A 21,409-nucleotide genomic window follows, 5' to 3' on the forward strand; every position below is an offset into this window, starting at 1 on the left:
TATGAATAAGGTCTATTAAACGTATAAATAAAAAAGTACCTAAATGTTTGGCTCAATATATATTCTGACAAAATACCGCAGTTGTTACAACAATCAATCAATAAAAACAAATCATTCTGAAAGGAATAGACTTTTTTGAAGATACCACACTTGCTATGAGTTTAGGGAAGGATAATAAATGCAGTGATGATATTTTGGTAGAAATTATGGTTACCATGACAATGGCAATTTTACTTTTTGCATAGTAAGAAATAACCATGCTATTTTAAGGCCACAGGCCATAAATAATACCATGGATTGCTGCATTATCATCATCATTACATTTAACATGCTTTCTATCAATGGTATTTGTAAAATAATAGCCTAATAATAAATAATGTTCTGAGAATACATTTTTGAACTTTGTAGTCTGAGTGTGAGGAATACAATCATGACTGGCAAGATGTCAAAAGGTATTTACCAAGAAAATACAACAAATCTGTTTAGCGTTAATTTATTCAAATAACAAGTTAATACCAAACATTACAATTAATACAAAATAAATATAATTAATGGAGTGCCATACCATTGTTTATAATCTGTAAATGCATTTAGGCATCATTTTAAAAATGATAAGTTCTGCGCAGATTAAAATGCTGAACAGATGCTGCCTTTTTACATGTTTAGTCTATGTTTATAGCATTTGTTAAAACATTGTCTAATACCATTCCTTCTTCGCAACATTAAAATGTAAATGTATGGTATTGTACCAATCTAGATAAGAATCCATTAGATAAATATTGAAGGTCCATAAGAACAATATAGCTTTATGCTTAAAACAAACATGTGAAACATGTTACAACACAGTTCTGTCTGGGCTGTTTTACTAAATGGAAAAATATTCATAACACCTGTGAATATGGGAGTACAAATGATAGCACGATCCAAATTCATTAATGATGAATTGCATTTGTGATAGCAATATCTTGTAACTTTTCTTTGATGGCTCATCGATCAACAATAAAAATAAAAAAAACTTCAAGGTTTTAGCTGTTTCTTAAGTGCCTCACATAGGTATAAATGAAAGTTTGTCTTCAATATCACCTCCTAATATTAAGATTTGCCTTCTGGTTATGACAAAAACAATAACAGTGAAATCCATAGGACATGTTCTAGTAAATCATTCATTATAATCTTTGATACAGTTAGTTTTCTATTTAAAACAGTTGAAATCATACAATTCTCTGGCATATGAAATTACAATGATAGCTGAAATGGAAAAATTGGATTTAGCCACATAAAAGCAGGCCATGCTTTCTGATTCAGAGAACTATGATTGTCCACTTGACTGAACCACATCTACACTATTTAAGCGCTAAGACAGGGTAATCACTGTACTCATGGAAACTGAAATAAAGACCTGAATACACCCTCTTAGATGGACTTTAAGATAACCAAAAAACAATTATCTGTCTCAGGCATTGTACAATCACACAGCTTACAGCAAAACTATATGAACACATGAATAAAAATTAAATATCAGTCAATATACTATATGTAATCAAAAGCCATAGCTGTGATTGCTACAGTGAAAAACATTTTTAATGGTCAAGAATATTGTTAGTTTCTGCAAAAAAACAAAAAAAATACAACACAAAAAAACTAAATGAAAGCATATTTTGCGAGCTTTCTCTATTATGTATTAATGAAGTGCTTATTTTCATCTATAAAAACAGCAACTACAGGATTTTGTAGCTTCGTCCGTATTTTAAAATAGTTCAAAAGCCATTTAGCACTGAAAAGTGTGATGGCATGGCAAAAGGTCACTCTGCATGCAGCATAACGGAAACAAAAAACAACAGAAAAGAGTATGTTTGATACTATTCTAAGACTGCACACAATTCGAGTGCCGCTGGCGTAATCACAACAGCAAATAAGTTATTTCAGTCATTTTGCAACTAGCACCAATACATCAACGTCCAAAAAGTTCTTCTGTTGCCGTTTAAGAGATACGTCATTGTCCTACTGAGCCTGAAACACGTTGATCTTGCTTGTATTTTTAAGAGTCTGTCGACGGTTACAAAACCAGACCCGAACCACCTCTCGGTCGTAATTCAGCTCCTTTGCGATCTCTGTAATCTCTTGGCCAGTCGGAAGGGAGTTTTTCTCAAAGTAAGTGTTGAGGACCTCAATGGCCTGCGGCGTGAAGCTCGTTCTCCGTTTGCGCTTCTTGGAGGGTTCCCCGCCCACAAACTCCATTAAGTTCTGCTGACCTTTCTGATTCCAGAGCTCAGCCTCTGCCAGCCAGCGCTCCAGCACAGGCTTCAGCTTCTGGGCACTTTTAGGAGTGATGTCAAGCTTCTCAAATCTTTAAACAAGAGGCAACGTGTCAACAAACAAGATACTGGAGTGAAATGTGAATCTTTATATAGAATGTAAAAAGTCATTTATATGAATTAAACTTATATAAACATTACAAAATAATTGTATATAACAAAATACCAATTATTTGTCTCGGGAAATAAACAATTACATAGCTTAAAGTTGACTGCAAAACATATATACATGTATAAAATGATATTATATTTTGTATAAAGTGTAAATAAAAAGAACAACCCTGTTTGTCACTGTTTTTCCCCCTCCTTTGTTTTGGCACAATTTACACAACAAACAGATCAGGAGTGGTTCAATCATTTCTGTGCCATTTCTAAGAAATAAGAAACAAAGAGAAGATTAAGAAAAGAGAATAACCTGCAGATGGCTGACTGACTGTAGGCGGGACCCTCTGTAGCAGTGAGAGCCTGACCAACTTGAGTCTGTGTCAACCCCAGAGAGAGCCGTCGAATCTTAAAATTCTTGGCAAACTCCCGAATCTCCTCCAGATTAATGGCCTCTTCTTCATTCACAGCAGACTGTGGCTCTAACGAAAACAAAAATTGAATTAGGACTTCTGGATGCCTTCCAGATCATAAACAACATGAGTAATTTACCCATGGCCATGAGTCACTGAAACATCATTTTTCAAAACTGAAATCTGATCTAAACAACCTTAAAGAATTGCTCCTATTCAATTATGTGACTGAAGAAGGTTGTAAATGCAATATTGCAAACATAAACGGTAAATATATACTACCAGTAAAATATAAACCTACTGCTGACAAGCTGCCCCACGGTAGGCATGTCTCCACAGGCGATGGCACCGGCAGAGGAGAGGGATGTGACTGATTTAACCATTTGTGGCTGGGGAGCAATGATCACTTTAGATGGGGCCACTTTTCCAATAGGACCCTAGAGAATAAATTACAGCTAATCAACAATCATTTTACAAATATTTCACATGATCTACAGCAAATGTGCAAATCTCACCCCCTGCTTTTGCCAGGGCATTGCAAGGAAATATTCTGAGTTCACTGCTATTAAATTAGTAGGGTGTTCTGGGTGGCTGTCAAGGCATTGCTAAATGGATGCTAGGGCATTCTGCTAAATGGAAAAGCATGCCTGTGGTGAAATTTCTGCAAAAGATATCACGTTGCTTCTTGCTTGTTTTGTGACACTTTCAAAGTGAAATGTCCATTGACTGACACTAAAAGTGTGTATAATTTGCTCTGTTGCGTATGAATACAACGTACCACCTACACTAAACCTAATCGATATATTGCTAATAAAAGCAAAATTGAGATAAAAACGCATTTGCTGAAGCAACCATGCTATTTTAATATGCTTCTACAAGTTCTTGAGTTTACAAATCATGTGCTAAGGTAAAATAGTACCCATAGTATTGTGCAAGGAAATAAGTCTTTATTAATGTATAATTTGCTCTTGTATTCTTAATTTTTGTGAACCTGAATAAAAGTTTTTGGTGTTTTACTGCCACTAGTGTTTATTTCAGCTGGAAACTCCAGGATTCTGAGCAGAACCAGAAAATATGAACATATCACACCAGTCCTCAGGTCTTTACACTGGCTCCCATTTACATTTAGGATTGATTTTAAAGTATTATTACTGGTAAATCAGTCAATGGCCTAGGACCTCAATACATTGCAGATATGCTCACTGAATATAAACCCAACAGATCACTCAGATCATATCACACACTCACCAATTTAAAAAAATAATAATAATAAACCTATACTAATGCTTAGAAAGTACACAAATGACACACAGACTACATAAAATGTTTATTATCATTTATAGACCAATGAAAAGCCATAGTGGCTGGCACTATAGTACCTGCGTGGTGGTTTTGGTGAGTGTAAGGGGAACAGTGGATTTGGGGAGGACGGAGGCTGCAGACGGGGCAACCGCTGTTGGACCATTCCCTATCGTAGCAATGATCTGGCCCTGGGAGTTCAAAATCAGCTGTGGGGACATGGTCTGGACCTGCAGGCCTTGAGCGGGTAACGCAGAGGCTGCCGCAGCTCCAGCCAGTGATGCAGGGTTGACCAGCAGAGGAAGTGTTCCAATCACCTAAAACACAGGTATGAAACTAATGAGACTGGTATGTAAAATTGTTCATTGTGTAAGAAGGCTTGCCTTTGAGAAAAATGTGTCTGTTAAATGAATAACTGAGCATTTAAATGTGGCACTAACCTGGCCCTGTGCGTTGGTAATGAGTTGACTTGTGAGTCCTGCCACATTAGACAGGGCGCTGGTGAAGATGGGAGTTGTAGTAAGAGAGCTGATGAACTGAGGCTGAGCTCCCAGAGAGGCTGCACTAATCTGGAAAAAAACAAAACAACTCCGGATTAGATTTATATAAAAATTCATTACGAATTATCTTTAGTAATTGAAGGCTAGATGAGTTTCCTGAAAGGAACTACCAGTACTTGTAAAGAGAAGCAAAAGAAGAATGTTTGAGCATAGGTTTAAGTTGTTTTTTTTTTACAAAAACATTCCATCTAGTTTGCTTATAATTTATGAAATAGTTTTAATTATTACTACATGCATTTTGTAAAATAATTTATGTTTTATTTTATAAAAGGCATGTAGTAATAATAAAAATAATAATTATGTAAATAACAACGATAGTTATTATTTTTATTACTACATGCATTTTATAAAATAATTTATGTTATTTTATAAAATGCATGAAGTAATAATAAAAATAATAATGATGTAAATAACAACGATAGTTATTATTTTTATTACTACATGCATTTTATAAAATAATTTATGTGTTATTTTATAAAATGCATGTAGTAATAATAATTATGTAAATAACAACAACAACGATAGTTATTATATACCATCTTTAAATAAATAATAAATAAAAAAAATATTGATCAATATTGATTGAAAAAATCCATCGATTATCATTAGTTAACATGAACTAACAATTAAGGATACTTAAATGTTAATTTCAACATTTAGTAATACATTATTGAAATCAAAAGTGCATCTGAGCCAACATGAACAAACAAAGAACAGTTGAATTTTTATTAATAAACACGGACAAAGATTAATAAATATGTGTTAAGGCATTAACTAACGTTAACTAATGGAACCTTGTAGTAAAGTGTTACCTTATTATTTTTTAGGTCTATAAAATCTAAAGTCAGTCTCCATAGAAATAAGAACTATTCAAAATATTATCAGTTTAAGTAATCAAGCCCTGGAATACAAGAGCTTTACATTTGACCAAAAAAAAGGTCTAAAACTTTCTATCAATGTTAAACCAATGTTGTGATGCTTAAGACTACAATACAGTATGAAATATGGAAATCTAGTTGAATTGTTGATGAGAAAGCACCAGTGATGCACCAATCATGATTTTTCATTGGCAAATTATTAGTTTATTTGCTCTATAACAGGCAAACTGGCCTTAAAAATACCTGTTGCTATCTGAAATTAGAGACAACCACTGAATTTAATCATGATGCAATCAAAGAGGTTATGCACATGTAGCATTAGCAGTTGTCTTTGGTTTTAATTAGATTGTATAATTTCAAGATTTAAAGCAAAAACTGAATGGTCAGACTTTAGATTTGTGAAATTATGCTACATAAGACACACCTGGACAAAACAAAACAGCAGACTGAATAAAAATGCAAATTCACTCTCTGAAAGTGGGTGGGCGCTTATGGAACAGTGCAGTTTCCTTAGTTACCGGTATACACAAATCAGCATTGTGCTAATAAAGGGGCATTATACAGAGGTAAGAGGAAAAGAAAATGCCATGGAAACTTTTCTGTCCGTTCCCTTTAGAGATGTTAACGTCCTCTTTACAGACGTTGTCATGTTTCTACGCAAATTACATTTTTACTAATACACATACCATATGTCCAACATGTCATTTGCTGGGATTGCCCCAAAAGAGGTAGAGCACCGTGCACAATAAAGGACTGGCTGGTGTACTCTCAAGGCAGGCACAAGGCACCTTTGAGGTGAGACGCCGCGGACACATCCCTGAGGCCCGAGCAAGGAGAAAGATTGTTGCATCTGCACCTGCTGAACTAGGACAGTTCCCATGCCCCTACTGTGAACGGCTGTGCCACTCCACAGCCACCTATAAATGAGCTGTGCAATAAATGAGCTGTGCAAAGTATCGTCATCATCGACAGACTACCAAGACTAGCCAATAAGTATCCAATAAATAAATAAATAAATCTGTAAAATCATTCAATCGCCCATATTGTCCCAAAGTATTGTGCATCCTTACTTCAAACATCTTAAAAATCCAATTTAACAGGATGAGATGTCATACAACTAAACCAAAAACCTGTTTCTATTCATAATAGATGATTTCCCTACTCACAATAGCAGGGTTGATGGACAGGCCTGCAGTCTGAAGTGTTGCGACAGAGACACTAGGCTCTGACACCTTCTGCACAACAGATGCGGTGGTGGCTGGCGTGGTCTGCGTTGGCTGCAGGGCCGCTTGCATGGACTGCAGAGCAGACACCTGGGGCTGCAGGACCGCCTGCGCAGGTGACTGCAGCTGTGTCTGGACAGAGTTCAACATGGTAGCAGCTGGAAAAAGAAAACAGGCTGTTGTAACAATCACAACAATTTAAAACGTTTTTTTTGCTCCGTAAAACACCTTGTACCATTAAAATTGTCATTATTCTAAACTGTTGGCTGGTCTGGACAAAAACACCATTTCATATAAACACAATATCATGCATTTTAAACTGAATCTCATTCCAACGGAATGTAAAATATGCACTTTTTCTAAGATGCTTTGCACCTGATGAGTATGCAAAATATGTGTGAGCAGCACCATACCTTGCAGTCCAGCAAACGGCAGCTTCAACAGTCCTCCGGCAGGGCTGACAGCCGTGAGACCAGGGATGGTGGCGACAGTGGCGGTGGGTAAGGTGAGCACTGCCAGACCACCCTGACCACCCATAGACCCCGCCATACTTAAAGGAATGAGCAGGGGCTGACCCAGAGAACCCTGCTGGGCAAACATGCCCGTCATCAGAGAGGCCAAGCCATCCTGAGTCAGGACCTGCCAGGGTAATGGCAAACGGATTCAATTATTCTCAGGATTCTCAAATGTTTTGACATTTACAGACATTTGCGCTTTTAAAATCTATTAAAAATCAGTTGTGTTTATTGAAATAAATCTGGGGGAAAAAAACTATCAAATGGAAAAACTTATCTAAAAACAACTTAAATTTTTTTTGGAATTGTTGCCTTGCCTCGGATCACAAGGAAATGTTCATTCAAATAGTGAGAAATGTCATGGTATGAACATCCACGAGTCAGAAATGATCAAGAACTTGGAGCAAAACTGACATTGAAAGTGGCCCCCGGTATTTTAATCGACAAAAATATCCTCTTTTTAAAAAGGAAAATGGAGTTCACCTGTGGGCAGGCCTGGACAGTGATGGGTATGCTGGTCTGCGGCTGGGCCTGAGACAAACTCATGGGGGCTGTGGAGACCACGGTCTGGACTGCAGGTGCTGAGACCTCCACAGACACTACATGCAAACAGAGTCAGATTTGCTGAAATCTTTTATTTCAGAATGATTTTTCTAGGGCTGCAACAACTAATCGATAAAATCGATTATAATCGATTATGAAAATCGTTGTCAACGAATGTCATTATCGATTAGTTGGTCTGCTTACGTCACGGGGGGCGTTTACTGGTACGCACACACACGCAAGGTCTCTCTCCCTCAGGCGCTCTGCCGAGCGCGCGCGCTACACGGTTTGGAGCAGTCTCTTCTGTCTCGCATGCGCGGGAGTTTGAACTAATTCGCGGGCATCAGGGAGCCGCAATCATAGGGCCGCAATCAATATGCGGGAGACTCCCGGGACTTCCGGGATGTCTGTATTTTGTCTCGAGCATCAGGTTGTCCAATCAGTTCGCTCGCAACGTAAGTGATGGATTAAAATAGCGCTACCGCAGAAATAGGTTAAATTAAAACGGTGTTTACAAAGTGAAGCATTAAATACAAAGGCAGTTAATAACAGCAGCAGTAAAATATTGTTTTTTAGTCACTGTACTCAGTGGTTTTCAGCGAATGCTTGTGCACTAATGCATAATTTCTCCTGTCCTTTACTCAAGCCTGTTAGCTTGCTGGGTAACGTTACCTCCATTCCGTTCTCTTTTTATAGCATTTGTCGACTAAGTTTTAATTGTTTTTCAAACGCGATCTACTGCGGCTCTACATTCACACAATTGTTTTCAGTCTTTCTATATTTATTTAATCAATTTATCCTTATATTATTCTTTTATATATTATATATAATATATATTATATTCTTTATCCTTATATTCCTTATATATAATTAATTTTAAATAAAAATTAAATGAATTATATATTTTAGATGTTTTTAGTTTGTTTTTAGTTCAGATATTCACATCTGAACAACATGTCTGTGTAAATTTGTTTTAACAAAAATTGTGTTAAAACATAATATGTTGGATATCATTTTTTTAACAATAATCATGTTTGTCAACTTGCCATCAGCAATTATCATTAAAAACAATGCAAATATTGATATTAGTAAAACTCAATGTGTGGCTTTTGCACTTTTTAAAGTACACTTTTACACATAAATACCCTGATTTACGGTTTTATTTAGTTATAATAAAAAAAAATCTAATTTAGTTTCTATCCGATTAATCGATTAATCGAAAAAATAATCGTCCGATTAATCGATTATCAAAATAATCGTTAGTTGCAGCCCTAGATTTTTCCATGCATAGGAAACATAATGAATGGTGATGTCTTTTTCAAACCATGCATTTATTGCTATTATGATTCTTAGGGACAGATTTACTAACAGCTTGTGCCAGTGCAAATAGTCGTATAAATCAGGATTTATTAAAGACACCCATTGAAAAATTTGCACAGGGTTATTTTTGCGGCTGACCTTCCTGTATCTGCATTTGTATGAGTTTGCCTTTCAGAAGCAATATTTATGGGGGGAGAGTATTTAAATGAATCATGCAAGGTGATGTACTAAGTCAATTTACTGCTATTTGTGCTATTATTTACCACCCAAAAAGCATGTCTTAAATCAGATGCTTAGGTCCTGTTTACACCTGGTATTAAGATGCGTTTTGGTCGATCAGATCACAAGTAGACGAGTGAGACACATACCCGTTCACACCTGGTGTTTTAATCTGTTTCTTTTAATCACTTTTGTCCTGATTTATTCAAGGGGAGGGTCTATGGGCGGGTAAATGTATGGACTTTTTTAGATCTTTTGATCTAATGGACGAAATAAGCTCACGCAATTTACATATGAACACAACCGGAGAAAAAAGAAAAACATGCTCTGACAGCAAGACCACATCGAACTTGGTGAGAGTGTGTTAGATCAAGAATGGTGAAAGAACATTGTGCTTGGTACGTTTTTCATCTTCAAACTAAACTTGGGTCTCCAGGTATAGTTTAAATCCCGTCTGGCTAGCGCACTTCCCATTATGTTAACATTAAGTCAGCAGGCGGCCTTTTGTTGCTGTTCAAATGCTTCTGACCACATGAACATTTATACTACGAAAGCAACCCGTTACAATGCGTTTTCGACTACCTCTGGAAGTGGAAAGCTCAAAACATTTTAGACCCCGCTTACACCAGTATTTAGCATCATCACATCCACTTGTGATCCGATCCACCAGAAAGCATCCCAATAGGTGTAAACAGGGCCAAATTTGTGCTGCTCTTATAGGTCATTATGGTCTTTGGTTGGTCATTATGGAAATTATTCGGCAGTAGATCATACACAGAACTTTCCTATCCCATCTGTGCTTTTTTGGAATTGCGCTCTCACGCTTATTTGCCCTGTTAAGTAAATTTGGCCCTATATGCTTCTTTGATGGTGGTGGCTTTGAATACTGGGTTGCTGTGATACAAAACTAGTGTGGCCATTTATATCAGTCAATTTTATCAGCCTCACCAGCTGTAGTTGTGCTTGTGATTACTGGACTGTCCAATGGTTCCTCCTCAGCTGCATCCAGGGTCTGACCAGCGCCCTCCTCGCCCCCTGACTCCAACTTCCCATCAGCCCCTGAAGAAGACAAGGCTGTATCCACCTCCACCTCCAACACACGGATGGTCTCCTGACCTGACATGACAATAACCTGGAGGAAGGGGTTTAACAGGTTATAAATGCTCTCCTTTCCGGGGTAATGGGGGTACTAGTGGTGACGAGATGAAAATGCGCCATGGTCAGTTATGGATGACTTTACACCTGTGTGTATTCTGATCTCACAGACATTTTATTAAAATAATGATAAGGTTTGCTGAGCAAAAGAGCATGAAACTGTTGAAACTAGAGCTGGGCGATACATTGAATATTTGCAATGGTTTTATTGTGCTTTTTTCATTTTTATTTTATTATTTGGTCATTAAGGTGCACTTTTTCCTCCATTATTTTTTTTAATTAAAGAAATTAAATACTTTTGCAAAGTACTAATTTATAATAATAATTTAAAATCTCATAAACTCACTTAAGACCAGTAGCATAATAAAAGCCGTTTTATCAGACATGGTTGCCCCATAGGATGATTCCATATTGAGATCACATGACCAGTAGAATAATATTCATTCACTTAAAGGGATAGTACACCCAAAAATGAAAATTAGTCACCCATGATTTACTCACCCTCAAGTCATTCTAGGTGTATATGATGCAAACTTATGCGAGTAATGCGACATACTGCTGATATTTACGCTACGCCATGAAACATTATGCTACTTCTGACGTCACAAGTTGCGCTTTAGGCGCAAGTAGACTGCGTATGGCCGGAAGCTAGAATTTTAATGTGTAACGTGTTAAATATGAAAGTTTTTCTTACACAAACTCATCGCTTCGCTTCAAAAGGTCTGAATTAACCCACAGGAGCCGTGTAGAGCACTTTTATGAAGGATAGATGCATTTTGATGGACTTCAAAACAGAAACGGCCATTCACTGCCATTATAAAGCTTGGAAGAGCCAGGACATTTTTTAATATAACTCCGATTGTATTCGGGGCATGCACCTGAGACCCGCTTCTCTCTGTAGACAAGGGCGTGGTGAGCAGGGGCCTCATTTATAACCATTGCGTACGCACAAAACAGGCCCTGAAAGAGGCGTACGCCACTTACGACGCACAACTTGTGATTTATAAAAACAAACTTGACGGGAAAATTTGCGCACCTGCACGCAAACTCTGACCCATGCGTACGAACATTTTGGAGATGGAGCAGTTTGGCGACACGGATGGTGAGCTGGAGTTAAATGTCTTTTTGGTCACTTTTAGACAGAAAATCTAAAGAAAATTATACATATACAGAAAGATAATACAAATATAATTTCACAAACCAAGCCTATCACATGAAGCAAACATCCATCCCTTCTTAAATGTCCGCGCCAGCGAGCGCGTTTGGCTGTTTAGTGAAACTGACGCATAGCATAACGCATCTAAAACCGTAAATCTTCATTATAAGTCCTAATCATAAATACAGTTCATGTTCACAATAACAGTTTAAATAAAACAATGATTTAAACTTTGTTTTACTTCTGTTGTAAAGATTTAGATTAAATATGCCATTCTGATTAATGTAGTTAAACACTTAAATTACATGAAATCATTACTGAGAAGGTACAACATTTTTTATATTCAATAAATAGAAATATTTGTTGTGGATGCAATGCTTTCGAACACCTTTCCTCTTGCATGCTGTGTTTTAATGTTTTAACTAAAGAGATAATTGCTTATCATGATAATAGCAGATTGTCTGAGAAAATGGTTTCGTGCAAATAATGCACAACAAGGTCTATCTGTTTCCATTAAAAACATAAATCAATTAAAAATACTCTTTGGCCAGTGGAAAAGATTAAGAAAAACTTTCTCCGAAATTTATTTTATACTATTTGATTTATTTATTCTAAAACAAGGCAAGGATAGGCTACTAGTTTTTATTAATGTAACTAATGTGACAGCACAGCCGCATTTCATATTTTCCTAATGTCTTGTACCGTTAAACATGTTATCACGTTGATGAATAATCATATGCAAATGATATGCAGATGAGGATATGCATAGTAAAACTAGGCGTTGTAAGCTCCATATATGGTTGTTTCGGGGAGGAGACGCATGTGCGCACAATCTTCTGCTAACTGGGATTTATAAAGTGAATTCTGCGCAGGTTCTGGCGTACGCACGGTTTTATAAGTCTGAATATTTTTTGGAGTACGCCATTTTTAGCTTTCTGGCGCACGTACACTTTTAGTAAGGATCCTACGCACAGTTTTATAAATGAGGCCCCTGGTGCCTGCTTACATCACGCAGTACCATAACAACCAATAGGAAAATTCAACTGCAGTAGCCAACGTTCAACCTGAAGAGGGCAGCACTCAGATGTTTTTACACCATATATTGTACAATTAAAACACTTTATACCCAAATGTCAAAAAATGTACTCGAATCAATGAACAGCATTAATAAAGCCCCAGTCTTACAGATCATTACCTGAAAAAGTTGTTTTAGGGTTTAGTTACCCTTTAATTAATCACACTCATGTCGTTCCAAACAAGTAACACTTTCGTTCATCTTCTTTTTAATGAAATCTGAGAACTTTCTGTCCCTCCATTGACAGCTGACGCAAGTACACCACTTTACACCACTTTATTTACAAAATATTAATCTCCAACACGCATTCGCTAGAGCACGACAATGCATGCGTGTTGCGTTTACACAAGAGCAGACATTGTTGTGTAAACGCGTGTTGGAGATTAATATTTTGTTAATAAAATGGTAAATTACTAAAGTCACATGGATTACTTTACTACCTTCCTGGGGCTCGAAAGGGGTCGTTGCGTAGGGTGTTAATAGAGGAACAGAAAGCTCTCAAATTTCATTAAAAAGATCTTCGTTTGTGTTCCGAAGATGAATGAAAGTCTTACAGGTTTGAAACGACAATGAGAGTGAGGAAATAATTACAGAATTTCCATTTTTGGGTGAAATAACCCTTTAATGGAGCATTTGCAACTGGTAAGTGAAAACTTTTAGTTCATGCCACTAGGTATCACTATTAATCCTAGACAACATGAAAAAAGTTCAGAAATTTAAAAGTTTTTGAAAACATTTGAGAGTGTGAAAGACAGAAGAGAGATGTTTTAATTAATGATTGTGATTCAGCTCGAATTGCTCATTTCAATGAATCGAAGATTTGATTAAAGATTTGTTTGCAGCATTACTCAAAAACGTACATGGCCTAACATTTTTCATATATTAAATTATTTGCTCAAAAAAATACATGTAACTATTACTTTTCTTTAAATGCAGTGTTATATTAGTGCATACATGATGAATCTCATTATTGGGTTCATTTATTGAATAAAGGCATGTGAAACATGTAATTTTGTGCAATATCACCCATCCCTACTTCATATGCATTTCGCAGCTGTACAAGAGGCTCAATAGCTTGAAAAAAAGCTAATTAGGAAAGAAAGCAGCAGAGGATGTTTTAATATGTTAACAGGTGCCCATGAAACACGTGAACTCGAATGTCAACATGAGCCTTTGAAATCCAAGTGAATTCTGCTGTCTTTGACTTATACACTACTGTTCAAAAGTTTGGAGGCAGTACATTTTTTGTTTGTTTGTTTGAAGGAAATTTAAAAAAACTGAACTGACTGTTACCTAGCGTCTCAGCCAAAAAGCTGCGCTTGAACACACCACAAAGACTAAAGGCGACTGTTAACTAGTACATGCGTTCTGCGCCTTCGTGTAAGGAAATAACTGTCTACATATATACAGGTATCAATAGTCTACGGAAACCGAAACTAGGACTGCAGATATACAAACTGTAAACAAAGCAGAGCTTACTTAACATTTTGAATATCAATCATGCTAATCGTTTTCTTCATTCTAGGTGGCTGATTCTGAAAATATTTGCACATTGGAATGCTGAGGTAAGACGACGTAAAATTATAACTTCTAAAACTATTACGACTTCTTTGCTCGCTATCATCTCTTTCGTTTTTTTTACTTATGCACTCGTTCACTAAACTGAACAGTCAATCAGAGTTCTCTCTCACACTGATGGTGCAGCGACGATGTCCAATTAGAGACAAAACTGGGACGGCCGACTGACGAATTGGTGCGTCAGAGACTTAAGAGACTTCTCTGGAAAACGTACAGACTCCGAACTTTTAAACAGTAGTGTATTATAACATAAAATAGCATGAAGAAATGTTTAAGCTTTTGCTCAGCTTAATTGTTTTGAAAGTTTGATCAAGCGTTTTATTAAGAACGTTTCACGATCATGTTTCAGTCGAGATCAGAGAAACATCACAGGAGCAAATACAGGGCTCGGGCAGAGAGGGAAGCTCAGCTCAGCTCAGGACAGTGCCACGCAGATAGCAGTACAGAGGCAGGAGAGGGTGCGTACCTGGTCGTCTTGTGCTGGGAATTTCAAAGTGCAGGAACCTAAAAGCTGAGAAAACACTTCTGTGATCAGACAGTGAATGGCTAAAGAGAACAGAGATGCCAAGCACACATTAGGACAAACAACCAACCCAACAAGGACAACAGTGACATGAGTACAGCAAACAGCAAAAAGCAAGAGCGACTACCCAAAAACTAGCATAAGCAATGCTTTCTGCAAATGCCTCACCACCAGAAGAACGTAGACTGAACACTCACACGCATGGGGCTTAAGGCTGGACATGTGATGAAATGTTAGGGTACATCTGTGTTTTGGTAACACTTCATATAAGAAACATGTGAGATTTATGACTTGGCTAAAGAATACCTGTTCATTGACAGTGAGAGGCGCATTGTTTGCAGGGAGATCCTCAGTTTCCATGATGACGTCTAAGCTCTGAGGAGATCAATGATTCTGCATAGTGGTTGAAGGGGATGTTGCCAGCTCCGCAGTCGCACTTGAGACAAAAAATACTAGTCACTAAGGATGCTTCACAGCACTAGATGCAGACTATCAAAGATTTAGGTCACCATGAGATAACAATTGACCCCATTTACCTTCTTAATACACATTCCTCATCTTATTGCGAATTATTCATCATGTTACACAAAAATGTAATAACTTGCTGTCAGAACTTGATTTCTTTTTTATCAAAACCTCCCTACAACTACCTGTCAGAGACCAATTTTTTACCATTTCTGGAAAAAATAAAGTCCTGTCCTAAATTTTTTTGGTCACTGAACACCCAATTTCAATCAGAAATACTTTACATCATGGAAGAAAAAATATGATTTTAAGTATGTTATAAAAAGAACAAAAATGTGACCTAATACAACTAAATCTGAAATATCACATTTTAATCAGAAATACTTTACATTATAAATAAAGAACAATTTTCAATCAGAAAATAATTCAAAACACAATATGGAGGGAAAATGTTGATTCAATTATTAAGTTACAGAAGCTGCAGTGCAACTAAATTGACAAATAATTTACAATAAAGTGTCCCATTTATATGATTTAATACTATTTTTAATATAATATATAAATATAATACTATTCTAAATATACAACATTAAAATGGGGCTGTTTATTGTTAGTTGTCTCAAAACTAGTAGGTTATTGCAATATATCAATACATAGGTTATTTATATTTAAAGTTTAAAATATGATGGTGACCAAGCACCCTTACAAAAAATCAATTTGGTTAAGTTTCAGCTATAATACAATCGCCTTTATAGTTGTTACTAATAAGTGGATTAGCCATCAAAATGACACTTCATTGTTTCAATTACATGACATATTATGATTGTTAAAGTAATCACAATAAGTATAGCAACTATTTTGGCGGGAACTACCATTACCATGGTAAAACTTTTCAAGGCATTGACCAGATAATCATGACGTAGTCAAGTGAGTAACGTCACGTCTATGACACGCGCTCTCAAGGTTGTCAACTTGAAAATTTTAGAACCCAGGTACCTCATAGTAAAATGTAGGAGTTTTTTTGAAAAAAATTACATTATTTCAATAAACAAAAAACGACTGAGCATGTTCCAATGCCATCACTGTGCAGGAGCATTGTAAGATGTCTTGCATTATAAATTTACGCATGTAATTATCCTAAAAACAATAGAGCATTATGTAAGTATTGCGCATTTACACATTAAGCAGGCCTGTGTGAGGTACTAGTGCAGCCTTCCCAACACATTCACAATACAATAATAAAACTCTCCCTATGGGACTTCATCTGCTGATCACACTCCTCACATGCCAATATGCCATGACTCGGGACGGCATTCGATGTATTTCCTTTCTGTTTATCATAAATATATAAATTATGCTAATTAAGACCATTGCATATTAACCAAAAACTCATTTCGAATCCGCGAGTTGGTATAGCGTTGTGCGAAAATACGTGCAAGCTGTGATCATATTCGCGACTTACCCGCTGAAAGGTGGGATATTTCCTTTATTTCTCCTCCTTCGACAAGCTTTGCCACAGTTTCTTTTTAAATATGCATAATTAAAAATTCATCTCACAGCTTCCGACGCGCGCTACGAATGCACACAAAAGAGCTATTTGCATTGATAAGGAGGCTCGGGAAAACGCTGGTCCTCTTTTTAACTAAATATTTAATGACGTCTTTCCGTTAACTGTCGTGCCGGTGAAGCAAGTGCACCTTAATAGCCAAGGTAACCCCTTATCTGCAGAAAAGTGCCTAAAAATTAACACAAATTTGCTATTTTGCACTACGTCATGAACATAATTTATGCAGGCCGAGTCTTGCATTGAAAAAATGGCGCTGGCTCGACAGAACTGGAGTGATGGCCGTCTTAAAGGGACAGTACACCGTGTTACTTCAGTTCACTGCACGATTCAAAAATTGTAATATTGCTGTATTGTGAGGTTATGCTCTAATGGTAAAATTACTACTAATAATAATATTATTGCTAATAATAACGGGATAAATGTAATATTATTAATTACTATTGTTTATAATAATAATGATGACAATAATAATCACTTTATCATGCTTATATTAATATTCATGTCATTCTGCCTCTATGCGGTTTTTAGCTTTTTTAATGCTTTAAATGAAATCATGATTCCATCCAAAATAAATAAACAGAACAAAACAGACAATAAATGGTTATTTAAAATTATTCAAACTTGCTCTATGATTTGTCTGTACTTACAAAAAAAATTATTCCTTTAGCAGATGCTTTTATCCAAAGTGACTTTCAAATGAGGAATACAACACAAGTGAATGAAGAAATAGAATGCTAAAGAAAAAGAGTTTGGCTACAACCCAAGAAGATTTCAGGGAATTGTACATGAATCTGTGAGAAAGCTTTATGTAAACCATAACCTACATTCGAATTGAAATGTTGCACTTTAATGGGCTTTTTTTTAATCCAAAAAAATTAAATGCATACTGATTCTTATTGATTTAGGCACATTCTTTTTTATTTATGTGTGTCTCTACACACACTCCGTGTCTTTCCTCCGTTGCCAAGTCAGCTGGCAAACACTTTCATTTGCATGCATTAGCAGCATATTGTCATGGAGCTCAAAGGGGAACTGGGATTGCTGAATACAGACGAATCTGTAATTAGGTCCACATCCAATACAGGCCCCAACTATTAGAGAGCAGTTTCATTTTAAACATCTGATATTAAACAAAAAACTATACATTGCAGTTAAAAGGCAATCGAAATTGATAATCAAACGGTCCTTAACAGCCCTGCCCTGTTTTATTTCTGCAGGTCCAACAAGGGGTGTATAAATGTATATTATACCGTGGACCCACCCATTAAAAATTCATTTAATTTAATCAGACAGGTGCAAAACTAAATTTGGATTACCATTCCTCTTTTCTTCAGCCTATAGATATAGGGAACCGGAAGATTTTCTGATTAAATTACCTTAAACATATCTAGCTGGTGTGTTTATACTCAAAATGTCAGAAAGATAAGAAGGTGTCTATCCATTTAAAACCTTCAAGACAATTTTTTTAAAAACTCTATTTAAAACAGACTGGCAGCCAGTGTAAAGACAGGTGATAATGTGCGAGTTCCCGTCAGAAGTCTTTCAGCTGCTTTTTGGACTGTTTGTAAGCGATTCATATAGGATTGGCTCACACAAATCAGGGCAGGGGTTTCCAATCCTGCTCCTGCAGGGCCACTGTCCCGCAGATTTCAGCTTTAACCCCAATTAAACACACCTGAACCAGCTAATCAAGGTCTTACTACAACTTCCAGGCAAGTGTGTTGAGGCAAGGTGAGCTAAACTCTGCAGGACAGTGGCACTCCGGGGCTGCGTTCCAGTCCAAAATTGTCATGCCCTTCACTCGCTAACTTCCCTCTGTCTCGTTCACTCGGATGTACGTCATTGCTTTCGTTGCATGAGTGCCCACTACTGGCGGGACCTTTGGAACGTGCTAAGCCCTTGATCACTTAGAATCCACTATGGGGTTGATTGATTTTTTTTCTTACAAAATTGTTTAATGCAACATTCTATATGTATATAAGTGTATTTGAGTTGTTTAATTTTTTTTTTAAATAGTTAATATATCATAGAGTTGTTTGTGGTGGGGTAAATTAAACGCAATATGCGTTGACGTCACAATCGTGTTGCATTGTGGTATATGGAGCTGCCTGAAGTGTATGAAGGAGGGAGATCGAGGGAGCGAGGGTCTGTCCATATAAACTTCCCTCGTCCACTTCACAAAGTGGAACGCATTTCAAAATGGCGGCAGGGATTCCCCCGAGGGGAAGTGCTTAGGGAAGTTCACAAGTGCATGTCTAAAAGTGGAGTGGAACGCAGCCCAGGAGCAGGTTTGGACACCCCTGGCCTATATAAATTGAGTTGCAGTAGTCGAGATGAGTTAAAGGCATATATTACGCTCTTGAACTCAGCAAAAGTTTTAAAAAAAAACTTTTAACCTTGGCAAGAAGTCTTAACTGAAAGATAATGGATTTAACTACTGCATTTACTTGCTTATAAAATTTCAAAGCAGAATCAAAAACAACACCTACATGCCAGAAGCTAGAGGTTCGAACACAATTGCCACAGTCTATACTCTCGCAGAGATTTACTGTAAGAAATGTAGGGACATCCATGGTTTACTTTCTGACACACAAGAGATTAAAGTGCTCAAACCATGGTTGTCATTTTACTTAAAAGGCAAATAGATTTGAGAGTCATCAGTATAACAATGAAACGAAAGGTGTTTATTAAAAATCAAACCCAGAGGGAGCATAAAACAAAGTGGGGACAAAGATAGATCGGGGAAACCCCACAGGTCAAAACTGATTTGGAGGATGAATACCCATCCACACAGACTGAGAAAGTTCTAGTATTCAAATAGCATTTGAACCAATTTAAGGCACAACCGTAAATACACGCACAATATTCAAGGCAGAAAATAAGAATACTGTGGTCTACAGTGTCAAATGCTGGACCTTTGAATCTAAAAGCGAAAGCAAAGAGTTCAGAATCAACAGCTAATGTGGTTATCCAGGTTAACCTGGAAGGTTTCAAACAGACTATTGTAAAAAAAAAATTGAATTTGACCAGAAACTACTTTCTCTAAAACTTCAGAGTTAAAAGAAATATGCCTAAAATGAGATGCAACTGTCACATCAAGATTTTGCTTTTTTAACATGGGTTGCATGCTTAAAATATTTTGGAACGGTCCCTTCAGAGGGACTCTTGTTTATTATAGATAAAATACATGGCCCAATGGCATCAAAAAGCTAAATCAGTAAGCGCATTGGAATAATATCAGTTGAGGTTTTAATTACTTACGTTCTTGAAGAGAGTTTAGAAATTGGATCAAATTCATTAAAAAATTAAGTACAGATAGGAGGGATAGAGGGATCACAATCTGACGGGACAATAAGCTGTCTGATATCACTTATTTTATTTGTTAAGTAGCTGAGAAAATGTTCTCAAACTATAACTGGCTCGTCAAAGTTAAAATCAGCAGAGGGATTTATAACAGAATGCATAGGTCTATGACAATGATGTCTGAAAAGTATTTCGATTTGGCTGCTTTCACAGTTTTTTGGTAATCTAAAGAACCCTTTTCCACTTTAAAGAAGCTTTTGTGCAATGGAAAAGTTCCATGGATGTCAAAGCAACTTCATGGAACCATAAATGCCAATAAATAATCTTTATTTTAAAGAATGTATTATTGGCTTTTCAGAAAAGTGTAAATGGAAAACAAAAACTGTAGGCCTAATGAAAAAATTCCAAATAAAACTTGCCCTTGCTTAACATTTATGAATAATAACCATCCATCCATCCATCTTCCTCCGCTTATCCGGGGCCGGGTCGCGGGGGCAGCAGTCTGAGCAGAGAAGCCCAGACTTCCCTCTCCCTGGACACTTCCTCCAGCTCTTCCGGGGGGACACCGAGGCGTTCCCAGGCCAGCCGGGAGACATAGTCTCTCCAACGTGTCCTAGGTCTTCCCCGGGGTCTCCTCCCAGTGGGACGTGCCCGGAACACCTCCCCGGGAAGGCGTCCAGGAGGCATCCGGAACAGATGCCCGAGCCACCTCAGCTGACCCCTCTCGATGTGGAGGAGCAGCGGCTCTACTCTGAGCTCCTCCCGAGTGACCGAGCTTCTCACCCTATCTCTAAGGGATCGGCCAGCCACCCTGCGGAGAAAGCTCATTTCGGCCGCCTGTATCCGGGATCTTGTCCTTTCGGTCATGACCCAAAGCTCATGACCATAGGTGAGAGTAGGAACGTAGATTGACCGGTAAACCGAGAGCTTTGCCTTACGGCTCAGCTCCTTCTTCACCACAACAGACCGGTACATCGACCGCATTACTGCAGAAGCTGCACCGATCCGTCTGTCAATCTCCCGTTCCATCCTTCCCTCACTCGTGAACAAAACCCCAAGATACTTAAACTCCTCCACTTGAGGAAGGATCTCTCCACCAACCTGAAGTGAGCAAGCCACCCTTTTCCGACTGAGGACCATGGCCTCGGATTTGGAGGTGCTGATTTTCATCCCAGCCGCTTCACACTCGGCTGCAAACCG

At 37.4% G+C, this 21,409-nt stretch overlaps 1 protein-coding gene across 2 annotated transcripts; it reads right to left on the reverse strand.

Annotated features, from left to right (window-relative positions):
• Positions 1–477: 477 nt before the first annotated feature.
• On the reverse strand, positions 478–17,176 carry pou6f1 (POU class 6 homeobox 1). 2 transcript variants are annotated; one of them, XM_077218137.1, is made up of 12 exons: positions 16,802–17,175; positions 15,181–15,310; positions 14,818–14,862; positions 10,336–10,519; positions 7,789–7,904; positions 7,204–7,429; positions 6,734–6,948; positions 4,570–4,698; positions 4,210–4,446; positions 3,132–3,267; positions 2,731–2,899; positions 478–2,347 (listed from the first exon to the last, which is right to left on the reverse strand). In XM_077218137.1, exons 2-12 carry the CDS (start codon positions 15,232–15,234, stop codon positions 2,002–2,004), a joined length of 1,857 nt encoding a protein of 618 aa, XP_077074252.1. In that variant the 5' UTR covers positions 15,235–15,310; positions 16,802–17,175; the 3' UTR covers positions 478–2,001. The 2 variants fall into 2 exon arrangements, with proteins under 2 accessions (XP_077074252.1, XP_077074253.1); XM_077218138.1 differs by lacking the exon at positions 14,818–14,862 and having other exon boundaries at positions 16,802–17,176.
• Positions 17,177–21,409: the final 4,233 nt, after the last annotated feature.

This window comes from Siphateles boraxobius, unplaced genomic scaffold, assembly GCF_051911475.1.
Source record: "Siphateles boraxobius isolate OS27281-9 unplaced genomic scaffold, OSU_SipBor_1 77, whole genome shotgun sequence".
Lineage (NCBI taxonomy): Eukaryota > Metazoa > Chordata > Actinopteri > Cypriniformes > Leuciscidae > Siphateles > Siphateles boraxobius.

Excerpts from the sequence above, each read along its gene's own strand:
- pou6f1 (XM_077218137.1), bottom strand. The coding sequence starts at position 15,234 with ATGGAAACTGAGGATCTCCCTGCAAACAATGCGCCTCTCACTGTCAAT. Across the intron at positions 6,949-7,203 it reads GCCGTTTGCTGGACTGCAAG|CTGCTACCATGTTGAACTCT; the intron begins GTATGGTGCTGC and ends TTCTTTTTCCAG. Across the intron at positions 2,900-3,131 it reads CGTGGGGCAGCTTGTCAGCA|AGCCACAGTCTGCTGTGAAT; the intron begins GTAGGTTTATAT and ends TGTTTTCGTTAG.